This window comes from Anomaloglossus baeobatrachus, chromosome 2 (genome assembly GCF_048569485.1).
Source record: "Anomaloglossus baeobatrachus isolate aAnoBae1 chromosome 2, aAnoBae1.hap1, whole genome shotgun sequence".
NCBI lineage: Eukaryota > Metazoa > Chordata > Amphibia > Anura > Aromobatidae > Anomaloglossus > Anomaloglossus baeobatrachus.
This window is the reverse complement of record NC_134354.1, coordinates 428,597,688-428,621,773: the sequence shown is the minus strand read 5'-3', so window position 1 is coordinate 428,621,773 and position 24,086 is coordinate 428,597,688. Positions and strand designations below refer to the sequence as shown.

General features: G+C 43.3%; 1 protein-coding gene across 1 annotated transcript in view; it reads right to left on the bottom strand.

The window, feature by feature from the left end:
- Window positions 1-3,554: 3,554 nt before the first annotated feature.
- LOC142292410 (uncharacterized) overlaps window positions 3,555-24,086 on the bottom strand; it is a 31,968-nt gene continuing 11,436 nt past the window's right edge. Inside the window, exons 3-5 of the mRNA XM_075337757.1 lie at window positions 20,628-20,780; window positions 15,562-15,762; window positions 3,555-4,580 (exon numbers count right to left, since the gene is read on the bottom strand). Coding sequence (XP_075193872.1) covers window positions 4,542-4,580; window positions 15,562-15,762; window positions 20,628-20,780 — 393 coding nt within the window. The 3' untranslated portion in view covers window positions 3,555-4,541. The remainder of the gene's footprint in view (window positions 4,581-15,561; window positions 15,763-20,627; window positions 20,781-24,086) is intronic.

Genomic DNA, 24,086 nt, shown 5'->3' with positions numbered 1-24,086 from the left:
TGAGCTGTCAAACAGGCAGATCTCACCAGCGACCACTGAACAGCCCCCAGCCAGCAGCGACGTGCAAGCGACGCTGCGCTTGTACGGAGCCGCCGACTGGAAGCTGCGGAGACTGGTAACTAAGGTAAACATCGGGTATGGTTACCCGATGTTTACATTAGTTACCAGCGCTGTGTGCAGGGAGCAGGGAGCCGCGCACACTGAGCGCTGGCTCCTTGCTCTCCTAGCTGCTGTACACATCGGGTTAATTAACCCGATGTGTAATGCAGCTACATGTGCAGAGAGCAAGGAGCCGCGCACACTGCTTAGCGCTGGCTCCTTGCTCTCCTAGCTGCTATACACATCGGGTTAATTAACCCGATGTGTACAGCAGCTACATGTGCAGAGAGCCGGAGCCGGCAGCACAGGCAGCGTGAGAGCTGCGGAGGCTGGTAACTAAGGTAAATATCGGGTAACCACCTTGGTTACCCGATGTTTATCTTGGTTACAAGCTTACCTCAGCTGTCAGACGCCGGCTCCTGCTCCCTGCTCGCTTCATTTGTCGCTCTCTCGCTGTCACACACAGCGATGTGTGTGTCACAGTGGGAGAGCGGCTTTGAAGAAAACGAACCAGGGCTGTGTGTAACGAGCAGCGATCTCGCAGCAGGGGCCAGATCGCTGCTCAGTGTCACACACAGCGAGATCGCTAATGAGGTCACTGCTGCGTCACAAAAAGCGTGACTCAGCAGCGATCTCGGCAGCGAGCTCGCTGTGTGTGAAGCACCCCTAAGTTTCCTCAGTGTTTGCTAGTATAATGGCTTAGTAACAATGAGTTTGAGTGTGCAAAGGGCAGGAGGGTACAGAGGCAGGGTTGTGGGTCTGGGTAGAGGAAAGGAAGCCTCCCTTTCTATCCCTCCTAATGGGGAAATGCAGCGAGGAAATCCCTGACCTTAGCTACACAGACGCTGTCATCTTGTGTAGCTGTTAAAATCTGTTTTCACGGACCTGACTGTCACCTATGGCTCTGACCCTGCCGGTATTAGCCCTTACAAGGACTAATAGAAACTTCTATCCCTATTCTGTATAGCGCTGTGTATAGAGCGTACACAGCAGTATCGGAGACAGTAGCTACGCCAGCGGTGACTGACACCAAGACGCAGAAGGCAGATAATGGCGTGCTGGAGGAAAATGTACGTTTTTATAATGCATGGATATCCTATCACACATGCCGTTGCTTCTCTGGCTAAAAGTCCACTTAGCTGTGTGTGTGTCTGGGATTGGCTGACATGCTGGCCCGCCCCACTACACGCGCGCGCTTAGGGAAGGAAGACAAGGAAAAAAAAAAAATGGCGATCGCCATTATCCAAACAGCAGTGATCTGAATGCGCTGTTCCCGCACACTATACGCTGAAATTTCATAATAGTGTGAGTCACAGAGTGACTTACACTATTACAGCGGAAAGCCAGCTAGTAATTAGCTTGTCTTTTTGCTGCTAGAACCGTTCTCGAACGTATCTAGAACTATCGAGCTTGAGCAAAAAGGTCGAGTTCTAGTTCGATCTAGAACAGCCCCCAAAATCACTCGAGTCGCGAACTGGAGAACCTCGAACCGCGCTCAACTCTAATCATATTATAACCCAGGTTCGGTTATGGCTTGCCAATCGGATCAGCAGGTCCTAGATTGGTAGCATACAGCAAGAGTCTCCCCGGGCAATGGATAGTCCTCCTTCTTTTACCCCTGAGCTCTCCATTCAAACCGTTGGGGTCTTCACGATTGGTGGATAAGACTGGGCTCTTATTGGCTAGATTTCAAGCCGTATACAAAATATCCCTAATAGTGATGGTCGGTCTCTGGCAGACGAGGAGAGACAGCTAAGTTACATCACATCTAGCAATACAATTGGAGGTTCACATAATTGATTTGTCTGGGTGTCTGTCCTTCACTGGCCAAGGCAATTACATGAGTCAACAAGAACTTTAACACTAGACTCCTAAGAGTCTTGTAAAAACAATGAGAGGCTTATCCCCCATTTATAAACAAGATATCATGTCTGCTGAATTTTAAGAAACTTAACCCATGCTAGGCACTGACAGAGTCCATGTCGTCACAGGGGGTCCAATAGACGCCTCACATTACTAATCTGTGTCAGCTGTCATTACAACCTGATATTACTCAGATTGCCAATGCACAATCGAGATGAGCCAGGTAAAATGCCGGGATTGTCGCATCTAATGGATGCAACAATTCTGGGGGGCTGCAGGCTGCTATTTTTAGGCTGGGGGGCCTCCCTAGTCTAAGTTTACCAGCCCCCAGCTGTTTGTTTTATCATAGCTGGGTCTGCACGCCGTTTTTTAAAATTATTTATTTAAATCGTTTTGAAAAATGTTTCATGGGATCCCTCTTATGCACACGGCTGGTGGCTGCAGCCTGTAGCTATATACTTCTTCTGTGCTGAGTGTCATAATATGAAGAAACCCTACGCCAATTTTTTTATTTATTTAATTTTACACCAATGTATTTGTGCAGACAGTTTGTGCGATTCCAAGCAGTCAGACACGCTGTCACACCGGGTGGGGGCGCGGTCTCACTGCAGCCAATCACAGATGCCAGGATTGCCGATGGGCAGGGGAAATAGTGCATATGCATGAGGTAAATGAGCAGCCCTGCAAGTAGTGTTACAGCCGCGCATAGACTGGTCAGTATAACGCGCCTGCTCTAATCCCGCTAAGCCCTTTCTACCACCATTTTAAAGCGCAGAATTTGGGTCCCCATAGATTTATATGGGATCGGTGTCCGGGCAGATATCTGGGAATAATTACTATCCCCAACCGGGTTTTTTTTCAAATCTGGTTAGACACACCGATCCAGGATATCTGCAGGTTTGTCCATCACTACATCCTATAGCCTGTAGTTTGCACTCTCTATTGCTGGCTGCAGAATGAGTTAACTGAGAATCCATCAGTAAATTTCGATTTGACAGAAGAGTTTTAGAACTCTTCGGCCCCGATTTATCAAGTAATATTCACCAGATTTCTAGTGTAAATATGTTTAAAATGTCGCAACAATTTTGGACAACTCATAAATGCACACATTTTTTTTTACAAGTTTTGGCGTATTTACACCAGTTTCAGCCAGCCTTTACATCTTTTTCAAAAGTGGCCAGATATAAGCTATAATGTATGGGGCTGACAAATTCATAAACCTTTCCACCAAAACAGTAGGGTAAATTATGACAGAAATGTACTCCAGTCACTGGTTGGAGTACATTCTTTATGGTGGTGCATGGCAGCTGGAAGATGCGCCAAATTGTTTACGAGTGCCTCTTAATGAATTTGGTACATCATACTTCAGCACTCCCTTCAACAAGACTGATGTAAAGCGGGGGCTTTTCTTCTTCTGAGCTTCTGTCATCTGATGTATGACCACAAAGTAAAGATCAACTTTCATAAGTTTATAACTCATCTGAGAGGAGCTCGGAAGAATGAAGATAAGAGTTATAAACTCTCGTCAGAATGTAATGGATTCTCGGATAACTCAATGTAACACATAGGATACTGAAGGCAAGTGGTGCAAAATGTTTAATGAAACACAAGTACAAAAATAATTTATAGTCAATAACAAGTGTCCATATGATATAAAAAAAACCTGATAGATCTAGAGAGAGTAGAAAAGAAGAGATATCGGAATAGTTTGAGGATAGTTGCAGACTACCTGTTGTGGCTATGTGACAAAAAGAATGGTTGCAATTACAGAGCCAAAAATGGCTCTTGAGCATGAAGTGGAGCATAAACTGCTGCTCTAAATGTAAAAATGTTGCATTAATATATTTTCTCTCATATAAACCAATGAGTTATAGATTTATTGTTAAGTTTAGGACTACGACTCCATAAATCCAAGGATCTATGTCTCACTTATTGTCTACTAATTTTACATGCTGCCTATTTATTGCCTCTAGCCTGTCTGCAATTGCTTAGCTGAACTGTTGAAAATTCTGAAACTGCTGGTTCTTTTTCTTCTCCTTGTACTGTATCTGTGTGTCATCGGAATAGCTGTAAAAATACAAAATTTCCATGGGAACTGCTGTACACTTAATAGCCTTTTATCCTTCTTTTCTATCTCGCCTCAACCTTTGTGTTGTCATTTGAAGAGTCCAGCTGCTTTGATGGACATCACCCTAGCAGGGCAGCCATCAATCCAAACCCTTTTATTTAGAAATATTTGTTGTTCTCTGATATTAAATACTACCAGTCCTCAATTAAATGTCAGTGGGCATCTGGGCAGGCCCATACCAAAAATATTCCTTGTTCCTGTATAGTGATAATGTTTCCTACAACTTCCATGGAGAAGATGATTAACACAATTTGAGCATAGACACAAATGATACAATTATTTCTAACATCAGCAACATGATTATCACCACTACCACCACCACTATGAGTTCTTCGATTATACAAAGTGATAAAGATAAGGAAGACTGCTTTTTTAATATTAGGAAGCTCTATGTACAGTACAGGCATTACAATTTACATTCTGTTCCAGGTACTGTTGTCGAATAGATGGCTTATAAAGGACCATATCCAGCATTCAGCAGAGCCAGCTCCTGCAAAGAGGAAAAATGTAATATAATAAACATAAATGAAGAGAAATAACAGAACAAAGTCTTTAGTTACAACCAAGGAATCCATTTTGACCCCTTTACCCAAAGCCCGTTTTCACCTTCTTGACCATGCCAAATTTTCCAATTCTTACCAGTGTGAATTTATGTGGTCATAACTCTTGAACATTTCATGGATTTGACGAATCGTACTTTATGTTAGTGGTAATGTTAGGTCAACATTTTTTTGTGTTTATTGGTGAAAATATCAGAATTTTGGTGAAAATTTTGCAATTTTCAAACTTTAAATTTTTATGCCCTTTTCCCCTTCATTACCTTGCAATTTTCCTTTTTTGCACTTTCATTGTTTCCTTTTACTTCCCTTCTTCCAATAGCTATAACCTTTTTTATTTTTTAGTTCCCATAGCCTTATGCTGAATGTCACCATTCATTTTATCATGTGATACATTGGAAAGCGGGAAAAAAATTTGAAGTGCTTTGAGATTGCAAAAATGCAATTTCAGAATTGTGTTTTGGGGTTTTTTATTTTCCATGTTCACTATATGGTAACACAATTTTGTCCAGCCAATTTTTGGCGTTTTGTATTATGTCCAATTTGCCTTTTTTTGTCTTGTTCCAATACACACAAAGGAAATAAACATGTGTATAACAAAACATTCATGTGTAATTGTAATAATTTGCTGGGAGAAATACTTCATTTTCTAGAGCAATTTCTAGGGTGCCAAAATTTTCAGCCATTTTTTGTGCCTTTTTTTGTCCGCACAAAAAAAACTGCATACAATGGCTGGAAATTTTGTGCATTTTAAATGCATCTTTGGCGCATTTTTGCTGCTAACCCAATTTGATCACAATGCGGCAACACCAGTAAAACCGCTGAAAGAATTGATATGATGCGTTTTCTAAAAACATGTAAAAAAGCACAAGGTAAAAAATGTATTGTGTGAAAGAGATTTAAAACAATTCAATTTGTTTTGCTATTACAGTTACCATATTTTTTGGACTATAAGATGCACTGGACCATAAGATGCACCCTGGTTTTAGAGGAGGAAAATAGGAAAATAAAATTTTAAGCAAAAAATGTGGTCATGACACATTTTTATGGAGCGAGGATCTGCTGCTGACACTATTATGGGGGTAATGTCCCCAAATTTTCTACTAAGGTACCCCATCCTGGTAATGATTCTCCTACCTTGTATATGATCCCCACCCTTGTACAGTATATATATATATATCACTCATCCTGGTATAGCCCCCATCCTGATAAATACCTCCATCCTGATAAATACCCCCATCCTGCTATATACCCCATCCTGCTATATAGCTCCATCCTGGTATATGGCCTGCATCCTGTGGAACACAAAAAAATAAACGTTCTTTCCTCAATCCATGCAGCATCGCTTGTCTTCCTGTCTGTGTCAGCAGCAGCGCCACTGACCTGTGTGGAGCTGGTGACCGTTCCTTGCAGCATTGCGATGACCTCCTGTCTGCCTGCCCACTGATGTGTGTGGAGAGTGGTGTTTCACATGGATGACGTCATCGCTGTGCGCACCGCTCTCCACACACACCAGTGGGCTGGCAGACAGGAGGACATCGCGATGCTGCAGGGAACAGTGACCGGTGATCATACTGTTCTTATTCACTGCCCCCTGCACTGATGATGATGCGCGGGGGGGCAGTGAATATAGCCACACATGATCACTCCAGGCTGTAGTTGCCAGGGGTGATCACGTGGGCCGGCTGTTATGCGCATGTAGCGCCCTTGAGACCATCAGGGTGCTACAAGGTTCTGCATCCCCACAAGGATGCAGGGCCTACCCCCTTAGAGACCCAGAACCCCAGTGCCGGTACCACTAAAAACCCAGGTAATCCCAGTTTTCCCCAACAATCCTCCACACAATGGTACCCAACTTGGGTGGGACCAATGGATGGACGCCTAGAGGTGAAGTTAATCCAGTCCACTAGTTGACCAGGTGGGAGGGGAAGACTGTGAAGGGTAGTCAATTGAGTAGTGACTGTAGAGGAGTGAAGGTGAAAGGGAAGTTGATCCTGACTCGGGTTAACGGTGACCTGGTACCCAGGAGAAGTGGTTGCCGGTGAAGTAGCATGGAGTACTCCCGGAACAACGCACCGATGGGGTACAGGATCCTAGGACAGGAAAGAGCTTCAAGCCGACCTGTTAACACCTGCACAGCAAAGGGGACCATCAAGGACCTTGCTGACCCTAAAGAATCTGAAGACTCAGTAGCAACGGGAAAACTGGGGACAGGACCAGAGACTCCGACCCCACAGGGTTAACGCTACCGTCAGGCAGACAGAAGTGGACAAACCACAGAATGGGGACCCCCAGTGTTCTATACCACGGGGACCCACTTACCAGAGACGGTTGCAGGGGAAGAAGGTACCATAGAACCAGACTGGCACTGGGACAAAGGGGACCTGAAGGTGAAACCAGCCGACCTCGGGCAACCAGTTATTAGGATTGGTCATCGTGAGCCAGTTGAATGGCCACCAAGGTCTCCCGATCTGACCCCCTTAGACTTTTATCTTTGGGGTAATCTGAAGACATTTGTCTATGCTGTGAAGATACAACATGTGCAGCATCTGAAACAACAGATACTGGAAGCCTATGCTAGCATTTCTTCTGCGGTGTTGCTATCAGTGTGTCAAGAGTGGGAGAAGAGGGTTGCATTGACAATCCAACACAATGGGCAACGCTTTGAACATATTTTATAAGTGGTCATAAAATTGTAAATAACTAATTAATGAATAAAGTTACGTTAAAACCAAGAACACCATTGTTTTTCTTCTGAAATTCTCAATAAGTTTGATGTGTTACATGACCCTATTCCCATTGGAAAAAATAAAGTTGGATCCAAAATGACCAACTTCAAAAAGGCCACCATGGTCACCACCCATCTTGAAAAGTTTCCCCCCTCCCATATACTAATGAGCCACAAACAGGAAGTTGATATCACCAACCATTCCCGTTTTATTTAGGTGTATCCATATAAATGGCCCACCCTGTAGTATACTGTCATGATGCATGTAAAGAGACATTAGTAGACTCTAAGGGTGGCTTTACACTCTGCGACATAGCTAGCCAATGCTAGCGATGGCGAGCGTGATAGCACCCGCCCCTATCGTTATGCCGATATATGAAGATCGCTGCCGTAGCGAACATTATCGCTACGGCAGCGTCACACGTACTTACCTGCTCGGCGACGTCGCTGTGACCGGCGAACCGCCTCCTTTCTAAGGGGGCGGTTCGCTCGGCATCACAGCGACGTCACTAAGCAGCCGCCCAATCAAAGCGGAGGGGCGGAGATGAGCGGGACGAACATCCCGCCCACCTGCTTCCTTCCTTATTGCTGGCGTGTGGCAGGTAAGGAGAGGTTCCTCGTTCCTGCAGCGTCACACGTAGCGATGTGTGCTGCCGCAGGGACGAGGATCAACTTTGTCCATGCGACAGCAGCGATAATTGGGAAAGGACCCACATGTCAACGAGGAGCGATTTTGGACGTTTTTGCAACGATCCAAAATCGCTCCTAGGAGTCACACACAACGAGATCGCTACAGCGGCCGCATGTGCGTCACAAAATCCGTGACCCCAACGAGATCGCTGTAGCAATCTCGTAGCGTGTAAAGCCTGCTTAAGTCAAATAGTCTTGGTATTTCTAAGCCAATAACTCAAATACATTACCTCATAGCAGGGGTCTCAGGGATATATGGGCCGCACATAGAAAAAAAAAATTGGGGGCCACATTCTTTGCAGGGCCAAGTCACGATTTAGTAGCACCATTTATTTTTCTGTACGTCTTTGGATCACTATTTTTTAACATATTTTGCTTGTTTATTATAACAAATGTGAATTTTTTTTGCTTATATATAAAAACATTTTTAATGATGAGAAAAAAAATCTTGCTTTATTTTTTATTATTTTTTTTACATTTTATCCACTTATTGTAAGTAATACTGGTTTACAATTAGCACCATATAGTAATGTTTGCCAACATCTTGAAGTAATTTTTCCATCCTGGTCCTCATCTTTTATTAATATGCCCTAGTCTGTTTTCCTTGTAGTTATATGCCCATCCTGTAGTAATGTGCCCATCCTGTAGTAATATGTCAATCCTGGTCCCTATCCTGTAATAATTTGCCCCATCCTGATCCCCATCTTGTAGTAATGTGCCCCATCCTGATCCTCATCCTGTAGTAATGTGCCCCATCCTTATCCCCATCCTGAAGTAATGTGTTCCATCTTGGTTCCCTTGTAGTAATGTGCCCATCCTGGTCCTCATCTTCTAGTAATGTGGCCATCATTGTCCGTTTTTACAAATGTGCCCATGCTGGTGCTCTTCTTGTAATAATGTCTCCTTTCCTGGTCCTCTTCTTGTAGCAATGCCTTGTAGTAGTCTCGCCTGTTGTGCCATCACACACACACACACACTCCCCAATTCTTCTCACCTGTCCTCCGTTCCCTTGCACCCTTTTCCTGAGTCTTGCAGGCCAGTGGCCCCCTTAGTGATCATGTAAGGGGGCACCGCAGTCAGTCAGTACTTTACTTCAGACGCGCTGCGCAGAGTCAAGTTCTGTGCACAGCTATTCTACAGGCAGCCGCCGGTCAATCAGAGGCAAGCAGGTGACATCATATGCTGCAGCTACTGGCCTCTGATTGACCGGTGACTGCAATAGCTGTACACAGAGCTGACTCTGCGCAGCGACAGCAAATCATCTGAAATAAAGTGCTGATTGCTGTGGCCTCTGCATCGGCAGAAATCATCAAGGGGGCCATGGGCCTGCTGGCCACAAGAAGCAGCCTCAAGGGTTGCATGCAGCCTGCATACCACGTGTTTGAGACAGCTGCTTCAAAGTGTCTCATTTCAAGGCTTTCATTACATGTTGCACATTAAAAGAAGAAGATGAAAACAGTGGAAGTAATCCCTAGAGACATGCCATTGTAAAAGGCAAGTATTGGCAAATGAAATATATATATATACAGTGCCTTGTGAAAGTATTCAGCTTCTTTGAATTTTTCAACCTTTTCCCACATTTTAAGCTTCAAACAAAGATAAAAAATGTAATGTTATGGTGAAGAATCATCAACAAGTGGGACACAATTGTGAAGTTGAACGAAATTTATTGCTTATTTTAAACTTTTATAAAAAATAATAAACTGAAAATTGGGGCGTGTAATATTATTCAGTTCCTTTAAATTAATACTTTATAGCGCCACCTTTTGCTGCGATTACAGCTGCAAGTCGCTTGGGGTATGTCTCTATCAGTTTTGCACATCGAGAGACTGAAATTCTTGCCCATTCTTCCTTTGAATAATAATGACAAGGGAAGTGTTACATACCAAAATATATATATGATCCTTAAAAAGTTATTTCAAATAATAATGACAAGGGAAGTGTTACATACCAAAATATATATATGACCCTTAAAAAGTTATTTCAAATAATAATGACAAGGGAAGTGTTACATACCAAAATATATATATGACCCTTAAAAAGTTTTTCAAATAATAATGACAAGGGAAGTGTTACATACCAAAATATATATATGACCCTTATAAAGTTAATGACAAGGGAAGTGTTTAATTTTTATTAACTTACGCTAAAATCCAAACCCAGTGTATATCAAAAATTTAGAAAAAGAGAAAGGGAGGAGGGTAAAGTTCTCACCCTAAAATGCACCTCCCTCCTGTCCACTACCTACCGCGGAGGTCGGCACCCTAAATCTGATACGAATGTGGCGCCCCCACTCAACGGTGGCTGTCCCTGTAGAAGCCCTAATAGGCCCTTGCACCAGTCATGAAAATCAAGGACGGATAGGCAGGATATGCTTTGTATATATAGTGGACAGGCTAGACAGAAACACACACATATCCCTCCAATATTACAGATATCGAATGAAGGATAATAGGTATATATAGAGGGGTCCTCAACTGTACATAGTCAGACAGGACCTCATCCTTTCTTTCAATCCGGTGAGGGGTCAGATCTTATGGATAAAGGTTCTGATACCCCAAGTGTGAACTAACCTCTGGTTGCAACCCTCTATCCTCTAGATCAAGAGGTCTGAGAGAAAAAAAACCAAAAACTATCACAGTAGTAAGCAAATGATTACACCTATAAGATAAAGTGCCAAGTGCATGATGCAAAAATGCTACTGTAATGTAATGTACAAGAGTCCCAACTCGCATCTCATGCAGAAAAAGTGCAATTGTGTACTAAAGTGCAAATGCTAGCATATAAAGTGCTGATACATATCGTGCAATGGGACTCTGAGCAACCATTTGGTAGGAATAGAGGTAGTCATAAAACACTTATCTTATGGAGGTAACATGCATGTTTCAGCGATGCCTCTATAGTGTCTCAACGCGTTTCCCCATCAGTGGATCATCAGGAGGTTTGATAGGTGATGTGTCAGGCGTCAATAGGATAGCATGATATCATGACAGAAGGGGGTAACCTGATGTAATGGGATCTCCTTAAGTAATGCACCAAACAGGATGTGACCAGCCTTCAGCCCTCCCACCTAACCTCCCCCAGTGTAGCTCCGCCCCTCCATTACACAGTACTCCCCTCTGAGTGTCAATATTAAGATGATTTGAGGGTCTATATTATATAGACCCCCTTCCCCTCATATACATTAAAACAAGTTGCAGAAACTACCTCCCAACTGTATCAGGAGCGTACTATGTCCCGCTCACGTGATACATGGGAAACCAGAAGCGGAACCACTATGTGATATACACACAGCCAGCCCACTGCTTGCGTTCCACGCTAGCTTGCGTTCCACTGCGTGCCATGTGCGCTGATAGGGAACGGAAGCAGGAACACTCACAGTAAGGAGCCTGCGTCCCAGGCCTAGGGGGCGGATCTGATTTACGTTCGCGTTCCAAATCGGAATGCACCGCCACAGTGCCAGGCAGATGTATAACCAGGACGCAGGTGCGATGTCCCTAATCAAAACACATCGCATCAGAAGGGCGACTTCAAATGGACGGGACGCAAGTGCGATTATTAAAGCACACTTACCTCACGTATATATAGTACCCGATTATGGTACAGGCAGTGTTAAGTAAAATAGAATATGATATCAGCCACCTAGAAGGGGAGGTAGTGTACTGGCCAGAGGGATTCTCAGCCAGTCTCCCACACCGGCACTTGCCCGGCCTCAAACTGCGTAGCAGCTGTGATCTGACGAGGGCAGGCACATTCAGTTTAGAGTGGCCGTTGCCATGATCCAGGCCCTTGTTTATTAATGTCCAGATAGTTCCCAGTGGTACCAAAATTCATTGTTAGAAATCATTTTTATATGTCTATTCCCCCCAGAGGGAGAGTGGGGAGATGAGAGAAAGGACGAGGGGGTGGGTGGGGGGAGAGGAGTGGACGGGACAGGGGGGCAAAAGGGCAGCGCCAGCCACATCCGGTGCATAGATGCTTTCCATAACTAATCCATTCTAGTCAAATATAGTTAAATTTACCTCCCTATAGCGGGATACAAGCCAGCAGAAGCGGGAACCATAAACAGTAACCCCTGGCTTCAAAGGAAACAGGCATAAGAGATCTGCTCATTTAAGCCATCAGGGTATACAGATTCCATCCTAAAGATCTATTCACATTCCTTCCTGAGGAGGGCTCTATCATGGTCACCCCCTCTAGGATTACTCTTGACCACCTCCAGAACCCTAAAATAAACCTGATGAATATCTCCTCCATGGTGGCTATTCATATGCCTACCTAGGGGAGTGTCCCGTTGATTGCGCACGTCGCCAAGATGCTCACCCACCCTTCTACGTAGCTCCCTCTTGGTCTTACCCACATAATCCATTGGGCAAGAGCAAGTAGCCACGTAGATGACTCCTGTGGTCTTGCAGTTGGCAAAGGACCTTAGAAAAAACTCCTTCCCGTTCCTTGCGCTCCTTATAGATTTAGAGGGTCTCATATTATTACAATATATGCAATCACCACATCTATAGAAGCCACATAGGCCCCTATTCAGCCACGTACCAGGATGTTGAGGTCTCAAATAGCAGCTGTGGACAAGCCTGTCCTTGAGAGACCTACCCCTTCTATAGGTGACACTAGGTCCGGGTGAAATCATGTGTCTCAAATCTGGGTCAAGGGTAAGAATGTCCCAATGTTTATCCAACACCTTACGGACCCGCTTGTTTTGGCAATCAAACGTACCGATCAATCTGGTGACATCATCTTCCTCTCTCTTCCTCTTGCCACACCCATGTAAAAGTACTCTATCCTGTCTTACAGCATGATCCCGGGCATGATATAGGATATTTTGAGGATAGCCTCTATCAAGAAAGCGTCTAGTCATGTCTCTCGCTTGTAAATGGTAGCTCTCTAGTGTCGAGCAGTTACGCCTCAGCCGCAAATATTGGCCTTTTGGGATGCCATTTTTTAGCGGAATCGGGTGATGGCTGTCCCACCGTAAAATATTGTTTGTGGCGGTCAGCTTACGGTAGGTGCTAGTGGAGAGGACCCCGTCTGGCTCCTTTCTGATGTTTACATCAAGGAAGGGCAACTCATTCACATTTATCTCAGAGGTGAAATGAAGATTCAGATCATTAGTGTTGAGCAGTCCTACGAACTTCTGGAAGAGAGTACTGGAAGCAGACCACAGAATAAATATGTCGTCGATATACCTTGACCACAATAAAATATGTGGCTGCCACCAGTGGTCCCCATCCATAAAGACGACGGTTTCTTCCCACCAGCCCAGGAAGAGATTAGCATACGAGGGAGCACAGGGGCTCCCCATAGCTGTCTCCCTGAGCTGGTGGAAGTACTTACCGTCGAATTTAAAGATGTTATGATGTAATAGAAAGTCCAATAGAACCAGAAGGAACCGATTGTGGTCCGCGTACTCCCTAGTTCGGGTATTGAGATAATATTCGATTTCTTTTAGTCCTAACTCGTGTGGTATATTACTGTAGAGCGCCTCTACATCGATGGAAGCCAGAAGAACGTCCTCACCTACCGTAATGCCATCTGGTTTACCCAATAAATCCGCTGTGTCACGTGTATAAGACGGCAGTGCGGTGACAAATGGGCGTAACAGCTCATCAACGTAAATCCCACTATTCTGCGTGTACGACCCCACTTCCTTTGCAAACAGCTCGAGCTGAGTGAGGTTGGATGGAGAGCGTTTGTCAACAGCAGTTTTCAGCTCTTTCCACAGATTCTCAATTGGATTCAGGTCTGGACTTTCACTTGGCCATTCTAACACCTGGATACATTCCTTTATGAACCATTCCATTGTAGATTTTGTTTTATATTTTGGATCATTGTCTTGTTGAAAGACAAATCTTCGTCCCAGTCTCAAGTCTTTTGCAAACTCCAACAGGTTTTCTTCAAGAATGGTCCTGTATTTCGCTCTATCTATATTCCCATCAATTTTAAACATCTTCCGTGTCCCTGTTGAAGAAAAGCAGGCCCAAACCATGATGCTGCAACCACAAAGTTTGACAGTGGGGATGGTGTATTCAGGGTGATGAGCTTCTTCCACATGTTTGGTGTGTCTCCCAGGTGGCTTGTGGCAAACTTTAAAAACGACACTTTTTATGGATATCTTTGAGAAATGGCTTTCACTCTTTCATAAAGGCCAGATTTATGCAGTGTACGACTGATTGTTGTCCTATGGACAGACTCTCCCACCTCAGCTGGGAATCTCTGCAGTTCATCCAGAGTGATCATGGGCCTCTTGGTTGCATCTCTGATCAGTCTTCTTGTTTAAGATGACATTTTTGAGGGACGGCCAGGTCTTATTTGCAGTGATAAGATACTCCTTCCATTTCAATATGATCATATGCACAGTGCTCCTTGAGATGTTTAAAGTTTTGGAAATCTTTTTGTAACCAAATCCAGCTTTAAACTTCTCCACAACAGTATCACGGACCTGCCTGTTGTCTTCCTTGGTCTTCATGATGCTCTCTGTGTTTTAAACAGAACACTGAGACTATCACAGAGCAGGTGCATTTATACAGAGACTAGATTACACACAGGTGGGTTATATTTATCATCATCAGCCATTTACAACAACATTGGATCATTCGGAGATCCTCAATGAACTTCTGGAGTGAGTTTGCTGCACTGAAAGTAAAGGGGCTGAATAATATTGCACGCCCCAATTTTCAGTTTATTCTTTTTTACAAAAGTTTAAAATAAACAATATATTTCGATCAACTTCCCAATTGTGTCCCACTTGTTGCTGATTTTTCACCATAACATTAACATTTTTAATTTTTTGAAGCCTGAAATGTGGGAAAAGGTTGAAAAATTCAATGGGGCCGAATATTTTCGCAAGGCACTGATATATATAACAAGGCACTGTATATATATATATATATATATATATATATATATATATATATATATATATGTATATATATATATATAGATATATACACACCTCTCGCTTGAGTTTGAGGAGGTGGGGGAGCAGTCAAGAGACTATGTGTTTAAATGTACATTTTTAGCTTCAGCGAGGATGAAAGGAGTCTCCAACACCTGCCAATACACATGCCCCTGTTGCATTAAAGTTTTCAGCCAATGATAGGGAGAGATGAATCTTGGTCACAGGCCCTCTACATAAGCCAAACACACTTCCTGTTAGCTCTCTTCTTTTGTATTCTCTTGACTCGGACCAACATGAAGGATGACCACATGGCTAAGTATCAAAATCTCTGTACTTTACCTGTAACCATATAGGGATAGTGTTAGTGTTGGGTGGGCTGTACTGGTGTGAGTGTTTTAGCCAGCTTAGGCATGGAGGAATAAGCAGCCAGCTGGACGACCCGAGGCACTTCCAAAAACGGAAGCCGACGCCTGGGCGTAATAGGAACTGCAGCAGGCTGCTTGCGGCAATGGCGGCGACGATTTGTAACACATAGCATAATGAAAATGCACTGAGAATATTGTATACCCATAATTACCATACTTACAATAAGGTCATAAAACTTCTCTCCCATTGCCTCTTCATAAAAGCGTTGGTGCTGCTGATATTCTTGGCTATTTCTTTTTAATTTCCTCTCTTTCTTAGACAAGCTTTCTATGATTATCATAGACATCTCTTTGCCTTTCTTACTTATCTGAGTGGCCAAGAATTTCTTGATATTGCTTACGGTGAGCAAATCATTGCTAATCTGTAAAAAAAAAGAGATAACTAAGAAAATATGTTTATACAGTAAATCCCAACACATTAACACAGATATCAGTTGTTCTCACGGGAAGAGTTGACAGATATGCGTGTTTGTAAGTTCATAGCAACTCCATTGAGACTTCACTCTGTCATGAAATGTTTCCAGGACCTGTGTCTTGGCTGAAATTCAGATCATCTGCTTGGAAGGTATATATTCGGTTGAAACCAGAAGTTTACATACACTATCTAAAAAGACACATATGCATGTTTTTCTCGCTATCTGATATGAAATAATAAGAATAAATTTTTCCCATTCTAGGCCAATTAGGATTACCAAAGGTATTTAGAGTTGCCAAATGCCAGAATAATTACAGAGAGAGAGAATGTTTTAAGGCATTTTTATTATTTTCTGCAAAGTCAAAAGTTTACATACACTAAGGGGTACATTACACACTGCGACATCGCATCCGGAATATCGTCGGGGTCACGTCGTTAGTGACGCACATCCGGCACTGGTAATGACATCGCAACATGTAAATCCTAGATGCGCCGATAAACGATCGCAAAAGCGTCAAAAATCGGTGATCTGTGTAGCGTCGGACATTTTCATAATGTTGGTTCGACTGCAGGTACGATGTTGTTTGTCATTCCTGTAGGTCCACACATCACTGTGTGTAAACCCGCAGGAGCGACAAACATCTCCTTACCTGCGTCCCGATGGCAATGCGGAAGGGAGAAGGTAGGCGGGATGTTATGTCCCGCTCATCTCCGCCCCTCCGCTTCTATTGGCCGGGCGATTAGTGATGTTGCGGTGACGTCACTGTGATGCCGAACGCACCTCCCCCTTGAAGGAGGGATATTTCGGCAGTCACAGTGACGTCGCTGATCAGGTATGTGCGTGTGAAGTTGCCGTAGCGATAATGTTCGCTACGGCAGCAATCACCACATATCGCATGTGCGACGGGGGCGGGTACTATCGCGCTCGGCATCGCTAGCCGATGCTAGCGATGTTGCAACTTGCAAAGTACCCCTAAGTGTACTATGCCTTTAACTAATATGGGACAGCCCATATGATGATATCATGTCTTTGTAAGCTTCTGATAGGTTTATTGGCAAGATCTGAGTTAATTAGAAACACATCAGTGAATGTATTTTAATGCACATCTGAAAAACACTGCTTCTTTGTGGAGCAACAAGGGAAAGTCAAAATAAATGAGCCAAGATCTCAGAAAGAGAATTGTGAAGTTGCACAGGTCTGGTTTATCCTTGGGTGGAATAGCCAGTTACATGAAGGTGCCTCATTCATCTGTACAAACAATTATACACAAGTACAAACAAGATAGAAATATCCAGCCATCATACCCGCTTAAGAAGAAGATGGGTTCTGTGTATCACAGATGAACGTGCTTTGGTCAGACATGTATATCAACTCAAGAACAAAAGCAAAAGACCTTGTGAAGATGCTGGCGGAAGCTGGTAAGACTGTGTCATTATCCACAGTGAAACGAGTACTGTATCAACAAGGGCTGAAAGACCACTCCGCCAAGAAGAATCCATTGCTCCAAAAGAAGCATAAAAAAGCCAGATTAATGTCTGCAAATGCACACAGGAACAAAGACCTTAGTTTTTGGAGACATGTCCATGGTCTGACAAAAATAAAATTGAACTGTTTGGCCATAATGTCCATCGTTATGTTTGGAGGAAAAAGTGAGAAGCTTTGAAGCCTAAGAACACCAATCCAACTGTGAAACACAGGGTTGGCAGCATGACATTGAGGGGCTGTTTTGCTGCAGGAGGAACTGGTGCACTTCACAAAATAGATGGCATCATGAGGAAAGAAGATTATGTGGCAATATTGAAGCAACATGTCAAGAAATCAGCCAAGAACTTAAAGCTTGGGCGAAAATGGGCCATCCAAACGGACAATGGCCTGAAGCATACTGCCAAACTGGTTACAAAGTGGCTTAAGCACAACGAAGTCAATGTTTTTGGAGTGGCCATTACAAAACACTGCTCTCAATCCTATTGAAAATTTATGGGCAAAGATGAAAAGGCAACTTAGAAACATAGCTCAGTTACACCAGTTCTGTCAGGAGGAATGGGCCCAAATTCCTACCAGCTATTGTGAGAAGCTTGTGGAAGGATATCCAAAACATTTCACTCAAGTCATACAGTTTAATGGCAATGATACCAAATACTAATGAAATGTATGTAAACTTTTGACTTTGCAGATAGTAATAAAAATGCCTCAAAATATTCTCTCTCTCATTATTCTGGCATTTGACAAATATAAATAATTTTGGTAATTCTAATTGACCTAAAATTGGAAAGGTTTATTCTGATTTCATGTGATAATGAGAAAAACATGCATATGTGTCTTTTTAGATAGTGTATGTAAACTGCTGGTTTCAACTGTATGGCTGACATTGTAAAGAATACTAGTTTGCAATATGTACGACAGTGAGGATCTACAATTATTTCAACACTTTGCTGCTTCTATACATTTTTTTTATACTTTGCTACTTTAATAATGCTTGTACTTTTCCTGCAGACCAGAGTATTTAACCAATATGCAAATTGCTTGTGCCTGAAACTTTGAGGTGTTTTTTGCAGTCATACAGCTCTCATAATTCTGTGGTAACTCTTTATATTCTTAATGGGTGTGGACATATTGTTGTCAGGAGTCAAAAAGACAAGGGGGCCTACATCCAACTCCAAAGTAAGTGAAATTTTACATTGATGAATATTGGACTGCAAAGGACCCATATGCTCTTCTTGCACAGGCGCCTTCTTCTATCTATGTCCGCCAGTGAATAGGAAGGACATTATTCCATACTATAGACACCCCAGTTATGGAAGAACATCCCCATATAGAAGGTAATAGTATTTTCCTAAGTTAGGTCCCCATGGAGTGTGCAAACTCAAGAGCCGAGCCCATACTATACCTGGCAGATACCGGCTCTGTTACATAGCTGACATCTACCTGTATCTGCGTGATCATAGCTTGCTATGATTGTTACAGTTTAACCATTTGAATGTCATTGTTGATCACTAGCAGCGGCATTTAAATTACGCAATTGCTAGGACTTGTCATGACAGTCAGGGGCTTGCTGCCATCTGTGTTCTCCAGCCTGTGGTTAGGCTGGAGAACACAGAATACACTTGTATTGCAGTATACAGTGTGTCCACCCATATCCTGTCCACCGCCATTAACTTAACATTAACTTGGCGGAAGCTATAGGCATAGAAGTGGTGTCTAGGTATAGTAAAGTAGCCATGCACTACGCAATAAAACCACCTATAGCGCCACCTGGTGGAAAACAACGGAGTTAGCAGTTTTAGCTCAAAAACGGAAAGAGATAGAGAAAAAAAGTTAATTACAAAGTTGTATGGCATCATCAATTCAATACAAATCGACACCTTGCATACAGAAATGCTATGATTAGAACGTGTAAAACTCACAAGGCTTCGGACATGAAGCGTTACCTCATGGAGACCTTCCTACAAGTCATTGGGTATGGCGGCTGTGTGGAGTGGCCTCCACACTCACCTGACCTGACCCCATTGGACTTCTTTCTGTGAGGTCACATCAAACAGCAGGTGTATGCGACCCCTCCACCAATATTGCAGGCCCTACGACGATGTATCACAGATGTTTGTGCAACTGCAAACGTGTCACCTACCATATTGCATAACGTGCAGTGAGATACAGTATGCTGTCCAGAGTCCAGATCTGCATTGCAGCTGACGGTGGCCACTTTGAGCATCTAAGTTAAATGAGCGCCATATACGTGACCAACATTCAATGTTTTGGGGGGGTCATGAGTTTCATATCATAGCATGCAAGGTGTCGATTCGTATTGAATTGATGATGCCCTACAACTTTGTAATTCACTTTTTTTCTCTATCTCATTCTGTTTTCAAGATTCAAATGCTAACTCCGTTGTTTTACACCAGGTGGCACTATAGGTGGTTTCATTGCGTAGCGCATGGCTACTTTACTATACCTAGACACCACTTCTATGTCTATAGCTGCTGCTGTTCTCAAGTTAATGGCGGTGGACAGGAAATGGGTGGGCACGCTGTATAGAACAAGCCTACAAATGATCACATATTCAAGTCCCCTAAATAAACTCAAAAATATAGTAAAAAAAAAAAGTAAAAAAAAATATGCATGTTTGGTATTGCCACATTCATAAAAGTCAATCTACCAAAATATAAAACTAATTAACCAAAATATAAAACTCCATAAAGAAAAGAAAAAAAATTAAACCATAAGAATTTTGTTTTTGTTTTTTCCAGTTTTTAAACTTTCCCCCCAAAATGCAATAAAAAGCGATCAAAACACTGTATGCAACTTATCATGTTATAATTGTACTGGCCTGAAGAATCATGCTGCCAGGTAATTTTTACTTGGATCATTGTAAGAACATAAAAAAAATTGGGGCCAAAATTGCATTTTTTCCCACTATTCCACTGTAGTTCTATGGTAAAATGAATGGTGTCATTCACAAGTACAACTCGTCCAGCAAAAAATAAGCCCTCGCATGACAAAAAAGTCATGGCTCTTGGTAGAAGGTGTGAAAAATCAAAAGCTCAAAAATGAAAATTGGTTTAGGCAGGAAAATATTTTAGGGCGCAAAAGGGGAAATTTCTGTGTGCCATATTAATTCACATGAAACATCATTAACAATTTGTACCTTTCTTATAAGTGCAATCTGTTACCGATACCTGTCCAATGCGGGAAGTGATCATCAGAAACTACTGCGGTATAATTGTCAAGTTCTATCTTGAGAACGTGACGTTTAGGAAAATATCATTTACAGAGATGTCAATTCTATCATAAAGCTGATGATAAGGAACACTTACTGGTAAAGAAGGGGGTTCATCGTCAACATAGTGGCCATCCCAAATTTCCACTATTACACTACCATAATTTTTGTTGATTGATATTGTATTGTTCTTCAAACTCTCTTCAATAGCTGATTTCACTGAAGTCATAGATACAGCCTGTAAAAATGCCTGCAAGTAAGAAAATTAAAATTTATTTCTGAAAACTCTGTAGATAATAAAAATCTGGCCACAATTTTCACTTAGATCATAGAAACTAATGCACTAGCACCTTGATAATGGTGACAGCAACACAGGTACAAAATACTAATAAGACAACTAGTGATGAGTTAGAAAAAAAAAATGGCCGATGAGTGATGAGTGAGCACTACCATGCTCAGGTGCTCGGTACTTGAAACAAGCAAGGTCGAATGCTCAGATGAACTCGAATCGAGTACCAAGCATAATGGAAGTCAATGGGAATCTTGAGCATTTTTCCGAAAGATCTTCCCAATGACTTTAATTAGACTCGGTACTTGAGTCGAGCTCGCCTGAGTGTCTGACCTGCTCATTTCAAGAACTCATTTTAAGCAGATGGCTCACTATATACCTGGTTACCTTGGGTCTGAGGCTACCGAGAATTAGCGACATGTTTCATACCTGGTGGAAATGCCCTAAATTAACCAGATTTTAGTCCAGAATCTATGGTATGATACAAATTCTCTATAATGATAAAAAATGCCATGATCCTTCAGTGGCCACCCCTACATTACAAGGTATTAGATGTCACACTTACACAATTTTCACTTCTTTTACAATTCTTGACATCAGAACTTTGCACACTTATGGATAAAAACATCTGTCCCCTTATAAAAAGGAATGACTAGAATGGATGGGTTTATGATAAACAATACTGTAGATTGTCCGGCATTCAGGGCCGTATTTTCCACTTGGCACCCATGGTCCGGTGCCTGGGGTGGCGCGTTGTGGGGGGGCGGCACTTTCTGGCTGCAAAAAAAAATTTTTTTTTAACAGCCTCCCACCCTCCGTTAGACAGTCTATTAATTCCACTGTATTTTCAGAGGGGGGTGTGTGGGCGGGAGAGGCGCACCTCCATTATCTGTATCTGCGTCTTTAAGACGTGAATACAAATAAACTCCGGGCACAGAGAGCTGATTGATTCCGGAAGTGCCGGCGCCTGTACTTCCGGGGTCAGAGGCGCACCAATCAGCTCCGTGCTATGGCGTCCTATGCTGCACATACCACAGAGTACAGAAGAAAACTCACCGGAGCCAGCAGCAGGAGGAGGAAGACAAGAACGACGGACACCGGAGGAGCAGAAGCAGCAGTAAGAGGAGGGCAGCGGCAGGCACAGGGGCAGGTAACCGCTGGCAGAGTTCCTAATGCTGTGAAGTGAGGATTGTGGGGGAGGGGAAGGCGAAGCTATAAAGTGTGCATTGTGGGGGAGGGGCAGGCGAAGCTATAAGGTGTGCAATGTGGGGAGGGGCAGGCGAGGCTACAATGTGAGGATTGTGGGAGAAGGCCGGGCGAGGGTATAATGTAAGGATTGTGGGGCAGGGACAGGTAGAGGCTATAGTCTGGGGATTGCGTGGAAGGGACAGGCAGAGACTATAGATTTAGGATTAGGAGGCCTATTATTGTAGTTTGGGGATTAGGGGGCCTATGAGTCTAGACAGTGGTTAGGGGGGCTGGGGCTATTAGTATAGTCTTAGAGTTAGGGGGCCTATTGCTGCAGGAGGGGGGGTTAATGGATCCTGTTGCCATAGGAGGGGGGTTAACGGAGCCTGTTGCCATAGGAAGGGGGGTTTAGGGGGCCTATTGCTGTAGGAGGGGGGGTTTAAGGGACCTATTGCTGTGGGGGGGTTTAGGGGGCCTATTTCTGTAGGTGTGGGGTTTAGGGGCCCTATTGCTGTAGGAGGGTGGTTTAAGGGGTCTATTACTGTAGATGGAGGGTTTAGGGCGGTGTACAGAGTGAAGAATAGTGCAAGGGACAAAATCGATGGGGAAAAGTGTAAGGACTCAGTATGTTGGGGGTTTCAGTATGGAGAGGGGTAGATGTAGAAACTTGGCACTCAAGATCAATGTGAACAGGCGTTCTTATTGTGAACAACTTGTAGGACCAGCATAAGCACAGATATTTTGGTCAAAAGACCTTCATCAGCGTGCATGCAGAGGGTCCTCAGAAAGTATAGTAGCGTGGCGAATGCTTAGCTGAGTATGATGTGGTGTCCACCACTGTCTATGTGGCAATGCTGTGCTTGTGCTGGTCCTACAAGTTCTTCACAATAAAAAACACTATTCACATTAATCTTGAGTGCCAAGTTTCTACATCTACTTGAGACGGTTTTGGACCCTACTTGTGTACCACCCCAGAAATGACGTGTGTATCAACTCACTAGGTATGGAGAGGGGAAGTATTGGGAGCTCATTATGGAAAAGGGGTAACATAGGGATTCAGTATGAACAGGGGCAGTGTGAGGGCTAAGTACGGAAAGGGGCCAGCATGGGTGGGCTCAGTATGGAGTGGAGCAATGTAGGGCACTCAGTATGAAACGTGAGAGTGTGGGGGGGGGGGGGGCTCAGCATTAGGCATGAGGTAGCATTGTGGTCTCTGTATGATGAGTAGGGCAGCATGGTGGTCTCTGTATGATGGGTGGGGCAGCATGGAGGTGTCATTATGGAAAAGGGGCAGGCAGCATTTGGAGCGCATTAATAAGGGGCAGCATGGGAAGCTCAGTATGGAGAAGGGCAGTGTGAGAGCCCCATATGGAGAGGGGCAGTATGCATGGGACATTGTGAGGAGGGGTCAGCATGATGTGAGGACAATGGGCAGATTATATTTTATAATTGAGGAAGGTGTGGTGGGTATAATTTATAAGGGAGGACAGTGTAGCTTTTTAGTTTATTAGGGGGCAGTGTGGCGGTCATAGTATATAAGTGGGGATGGTGTGGTGGGAATATTTTTTATAGGAGAGGATAGTGTGGAGGTCATGTACATTAAAAGGGATTGTGTGTAGTAATATTCTTTTACAAGGAGCACAGTGAGGAGCAGTTATTTTCTTCAGTCGACAGCATAGGGGTTATTTATGGCACAGCATTTGTGGTTATTATTATTTGGGAACATTATAATAACATTGTTATTTTTCAAGGCACCATAGTGAGATGTGCTGCAGAAGACCGGAGAAGAGGGAAGTCTGCAGAGACGAGCTGTGGATGTGAAGTCATTATGGAGTCGGGGACATGAGAAAACAGTGATCGGTGAATGAATTATCACAGACTTTACACTACACTAACATTTACCCAGGTTTAGGGGAAAAAATGAGTGCTTCTTTAAAGGGAACCTGTCACCAGATTTGGCGACTATAAGTTGTGGCCACCACCATTGGGCTCTTGTATACAGCATTCTAACATACTGTATAAAAGAGCCCAGGCCGCTGTGTAGAACGAAAAAATCACTTCATAATACTTACCTAAGGG